The 6,000-nt window shown below is 39.3% G+C and overlaps 1 protein-coding gene across 2 annotated transcripts in view; it reads right to left on the bottom strand.

The window, feature by feature from the left end:
- The window catches only part of LOC110521790 (collagen alpha-1(XXIV) chain), a 183,833-nt gene extending 178,092 nt beyond the window's left edge, over positions 1–5,741 (bottom strand). The window contains exon 1 of one of the 2 annotated variants that reach the window (XM_036968553.1): positions 5,207–5,738. In XM_036968553.1, coding sequence (XP_036824448.1) covers positions 5,207–5,262 — 56 coding nt within the window. In that variant the 5' untranslated portion in view covers positions 5,263–5,738. Of the gene's footprint in view, positions 1–5,206 lie in introns of both variants that reach the window. The other variant, XM_036968554.1, reaches the window with a different exon arrangement.
- Between the last annotated feature and the right edge of the window lie 259 nt (positions 5,742–6,000).

Here is a 6,000-nt window from a genome sequence, read left to right on the forward strand (position 1 = left end):
TTCTAGTTCCGACAATGCAGTAATAACCAACAAGTAATCTAGCTAACAATTCCAAAACTACTACCTTATAGACACAAGTGTAAGGGGATAAAGAATATGTACATAAAGATATATGAATGAGTGATGGTACAGAGCGGCATAGGCAAGATACAGTAGATGGTATTGAGTGCAGTATATACATATGAGATGAGTATGTAAACAAAGTGGCATAGTTAAAATGGCTAGTGATCCATGTATTACATAAAGATGCAGTAGATGATATAGAGTACAGTATATACGTATACATATGAGATGAATAATGTAGGGTATGTAAACATTATATTAGGTAGCATTGTTTAGCCTCACGAGGATTCTGCCTGTTACGCGAATGCAGTAAGAAGCCAAGGTAAGTTGTAAGAATCCAGCTGAAATAATGTATTAACAAAGGCAAGGTGGTGTAGCAGAAAGATCAGAACACTGTGAACCAAGAGGTTGTGAGTTCAAACTCCAGGTGAGGACACGTTGAATAAAACATACTAAACATACGCAATGTTGAAAACACTATTTTTGTTTCCGCATGTGTAGTGTTCCAGAGCCACATACTTTCACGTGAGCATCTGCCTCTGATTCCAAAGGGTGCATGTACAAATCCACTGACAAAGTGGTTTTCTCGATTTTTGTTTTAAGCTTATCCCAAACCTTAACCATTATGAGTTAATGCCTTAACCTTAAACGCGTTTACAACAACTTCGAAATTGGACTAAAGAGAAACATGGATGAATGTCTAATTCTGATGTGAGACTGTGAGAGCTAGTTGGAAATGTCATGTGAAGTGTTTCAAAAATACATTTTCACATGCAATTTTCCACATGTAAAATCATCTGTTTATTCCATAAGGGACCTAACTGTAAGTCTATATTTTGTGTTTGGGCAATTCCACAGTAATAGAGTGAGCGATAAAGTGATGCTGAGACTTTGATTTTATCTTAAAATGTATGTCAAACAAAAACCAATTATGCAAAGTTAAACAAACCACACAACTCTATGCACACGGTCTACTTTTAACAATTTTCACTGAAATCTTTACAACAACACATTTACTTGAAGAACAGTGCAGATGCAAAGTTTGGTAACAGAATTGCGGCACACACAGCACAAACTGCCGTTCAATTACCAAACTTTGCATCTACACTGTTCTTGAAGAAAATGTGTTTGAGACATTTTAGGGGATGATAATTAAGTTGAGTGTTCAAGGTTTCCAATACTTCCAATCCCAATCAAGGATAAATTGTTTCTAGATAGAGAATCTCACTCTTGACCAAATCACCTCAGCTAATCAAAAAGGGTGTGGAGTCATAAGGCTAGTGACATCCCAAAAGCACAAAAAAAACTAGGGATGCAAAATATATCGGCGAGCATATCGGAATCGGCCGATATTAGCTAGAAGTGGCAACATCGGCCCGATGTCTAGTTTAACGCTGATGTGCAAAACCGATGTCAAAGCTGACATATCAAAGCTGACACATAAAGCTGTGCATACATATTTAACCTCTAGCGACTCCCCATCCCACATGATGGAGCGTAATCATCGACTGGAACTAATTAGCATAACGCAACAGACATAAATATTCCTAGAAAATATTTATATTCATGAAAATCACAAGTGAAATATATTGACACACAGCTTAGCCTTTTGTTAATCACCCTGTCATCTCAGATTTTCAAAATATGCTTTACAGACAAAGCTAGACAAGCATTAGTGTAAGTTTATCGATAGCCTAGCATAGCATTTTGTCCAGCTAGCAGCAGGTAACTTGGTCACCGAAATCAGAAAAGCAATCAAATTAAATTGTTTACCTTTGATGAGCTTCGGATGTTTTCACTCACGAGACTCCCAGTTAGCTAGCCAATGTTCCTTTTTTCCAAAAAGGTTATTTTTGTAGGCGAAATAGCTCCGTTTGTTCTTCACGTTTGGCTGAGAAATCGCCCGGAAATTGCTGTCACAAACGCCGAAAAATATTCAAAATTAGCTCCATAATATCGACAGAAACATGGCAAACGTTGTTTATTATCAAGCCTCAAGGGGTTTTTCAAATATCTATTCGATAATATATCCACCGGGACAATTGGTTTTTCAGTAGGACCGATTGGAATAATGGCTACCTCTGTATTTTTCGCGAGAATCACTCTGGGAGCATCAGGTGACCACTTGCGCAATGTAGCCGCTTACAGGTATTCTTCAACATAAATGCGTAAAACTACGTCACAATGCTGTAGACACATTGGGGAATACTGCTCAATAGGGACGCATTGGAACGCAGCGGTTTCAAAACATGAGGCAATTCCGGATTGGATTTTTCTCAGGCTTTCGCCTGCAATATCAGTTCTGTTATACTCACAGACAATATTTTTACAGTTTTGGAAACTGTAGAGTGTTTTCTATCCTAAGCTGTCAATTATATGCATATTCTAGCATCTGGTCCTGACAAAATATCCCGTTTACTACGGGAACGTTATTTTTCCAAAAATGAAAATACTGCCCCCTAGTCACAAAAGGATAACATAAGTAGATAATGTGATGACGCCATGAAAAATACAGCGCTACACAGAACAAAAGCCGAAAAATACTAAGCGCACACTTCCATCAACTAAACAAGTTCAAGTTGAGCAGTCATTTGAAAGAGTAAGAAAATTTCAGCGAGACAACTCAAAAGCGAAATCCGATAACGCCAAGATAATGGAATTCATTACGCTACTTGCTATGGGCGTCACGACTGACATTTGGACCATCGATGTCAGCCCCATGAGCATGCTGAGTCTGACAGCACAGTGGGTCGACGAGGATTTCGTACTGAGGAAAGCCGTATTGCATGCTCAAGAATGTGCTGGTTCTCATACCGCTGCTGCCATTTCAATGGCATTTGAGAACATGTTTGAAACATGAACACACTCCTAGCACCATTCAAACAACTGACTTGAGAAATAAGCTCATCAACTGCGTCTGCAGCAGACGTGATGTGATACCCTCTGTCATGGCATTGAAACGCCTGCTCAACAAAACTGCCGACACAACCCCATGGTCTAACTTAAAAATGTACTTGAGGATGTGAACAAGCGATTCGGTGGTATTCTCTCTGAGCCTCTTTATTGTGTCCCCACCATGCTCGATGCTAGGTACAAGGACCGCCACTTCGATGCAGACAAGAAACAGGGTTTAGGTGAAATGTTACATACGCAGCTGGACAAGATGGAAATGGACACAGTGACAGTGCGCAACGAGGAAGAGAGGCAACGGACAGACAGAGCTGAAACCTCACTGCTGAATGTAAGATGAAATCCTGGTTGAGAATGAAAGGACTGAAAAAAATGAACAATGAAACAGCAAGTAAGTTAAAGAAATAGGTTTTAAATATGGGGACATAACTAAATTCCAACAAAATAACTTTTTGGTCAGTGTGTGTGTGTGTGACCTTTATTTAACTAGGCAAGTCAGTAAAGATGACTGCCTACCCCGGCCAATTGTGCGCCGCCCCATGGGACAACCAATCACGGCCGGATGTGATACTGCCTGGATTCGAACCAGGGACTGTAGTGATGCCTCTTGCACTGAGATGCAGTGCCTTAGACGTGTGTGTGTGTGGACATGTTTTACTATTATTGTGGGGACCAGAAGTCTCCACAAGAATAGTAAACAAACAAAAATTTAACTTACTGGGGACATTTTGTTAGTCCCCACGAGGTCAAATGCTGTTTCTAGGGGGTTTAGGGTTAAGGTTAGAATTAGAATTACGTTAAGGGTTAGGAGCTAGGTTTAGGGTTAAGGTTTCTGGGTTAAGGTTAGGGTAAGAGTACGGTTTTAGGGTTAAGGTTAGGGGAAAAGTATGGTTTAGGTTAAGGTTAGGGTAAGAGTATGGGTTAGGGTTAGGGTAAGAGTATGGGTTAGGTTTAGGGGTTAGAAAAAAATAGTATTTTGAATGGAACTGAATTGTGTGTCCTCACAAGGTTAGCTGTACAAGACTGTGTGTGTGTGTGTCATATTTTTTTGGGGGGAGAAAATATCGGGTATCTCCCAAAAACTAAATAAAAACTAGCAAATCAGGTCTGAAAACTAACAAAAACTTAACTGAATTCAAAATAAAAATCGAACAACAAAGAGAAATAAAAAATAGTATAAAACAAAACTATAATAACCTTACTATAAATTACACTTTACTTGTCTCAGGGAGAAGAAGAACCATACATACTTTTGCAAAGGCAAATTAACAATACACATACACTCACTGTTTGTAAATGTGTTTTGTATCTGGCTTTACTCTTTTAGATCATATAGCGTTCCATTTTAATATAAAAATACTCATTGGCAACAGACGTCTTGCCAACGTTACTTCCTCTGTACTGCATGCTCTGTGGTCTTCACTGTGGACTCCACAATCCCAGTCAAATGATACAGCACTACAAAAACAGCATGTCTATATGTAAATATGAACATAATAAAGCATTATGTCCTTATGTTTGTTTAGCCCATACCAAGGAGGTAAAACTTTTTGTTAAGACCGGTTGTTGAAAAAAGCCTCGGATAATCGCACCATCATTGTTGCGCAAGGCAACTTGGTCTCCAAATTTTACAAAACTGTTAATAAACTACCTTTAGCCTATGTGACAAAAGACCAACAAACAAAACTAAGCTTTGCAATGAGGGGAGGATGGAACTGGGTTGCAGCCAGAACCGGGTTTACAGGATTACCTGGTAGATCAATTGTACATGCAACATGACTGTTGGAGAGGTCAAAGCCACGACTGCTGGCTGAATGCTAGTTCGCAACAAGATAAACTCTGAATTTATCACCCAATTAATTAATGTAGCCTACGATTCGATGTAACAACCAATTGAGCCGAAACGATTGTTTCACTTTTGTGTCGACCAAGTTACAATCTCTGCTTCACATAAGCCTACTTGCTATTTATTATAGGCTGGTGCTGGTCAGCGCACTCTCCACAGTTAATGGAAAAATGCCAACAAGCTAAATAAACTCAGCTGATTCCTCTCACAGACCTGTCAGAACAGGCAAGTGTAACCTCTGTTTGGTCAAGGATAATTGGTTAACTTGCACTTTTCATACTACATATCCATTTATGTTGCATTACTTATATTTATATTTGCATTTTACAATCGAATAGTTTTACATTTAGGCTATGCATTTTTCCGTGAGGCTAATTTCTTACTCACGTTATTGTTGTGGGAGAAACGTGTCCACTCCTTGTCCGTTGGGCTCCTAAATGCATTTGTATGCATTTGTCCAGGAAGCAGAGTTCTAAGTGAAAACAGAATTTCACGCAAGAGGATACCGGTTCATGAGATAGTCCTTGGTTACATACAGCCAAAGGAAGCGTAAATGAACAAAGACTGCCACCTTAGAATTTCTTCATTGTATGTAGTCCAACGAGCAAGCACGGATTTCCCACTCACTCAAAATTTCTCCCAACTCTTTTGCTTTGGGGTTCGCGGAGAGTGATTATTATTTCCTCTCCACCTACCAAAGAGGTGCGCACGCTGGTAGTGACTAAATGTTAATCAATGTATGAAGAGCAGAGCAGTGCGCCAAATAATTACAATATTTAAATGTGGTATTTACAGTGCGCATAAGAGCTGTCCGAGTCTGATGTTTTCTATTGAGTGGTCTCCAACTAACAGAGAGAGTAGAGAGCTTCTTATTAACCTCCAGGCTGCGGTTTCTGCATTTGCCTTGACTTGCACTGATACATGAGGAGCCATCCGTATTCATCCCAAGTAGCAGCTAGTGTTAGATTTCACCAATACTGACTTGTGACATCACAGATCTGATTAATGCCCCGTCCATTTATGCAATTGATGATCTATGTTAGAGCCTAAATGTAACAAAAATGCAATTTAAACGCTATGCTCTCACAAAGGCGATAAGCCAACCTTTAATACTAGTATATATTGAAGTGAAGTGGAAGTTGTGATATTACATTGTGACAAGGCTACATTACATTATTATA

The sequence above is a fragment of the Oncorhynchus mykiss genome, chromosome 30 (genome assembly GCF_013265735.2).
Source record: "Oncorhynchus mykiss isolate Arlee chromosome 30, USDA_OmykA_1.1, whole genome shotgun sequence".
Lineage (NCBI taxonomy): Eukaryota > Metazoa > Chordata > Actinopteri > Salmoniformes > Salmonidae > Oncorhynchus > Oncorhynchus mykiss.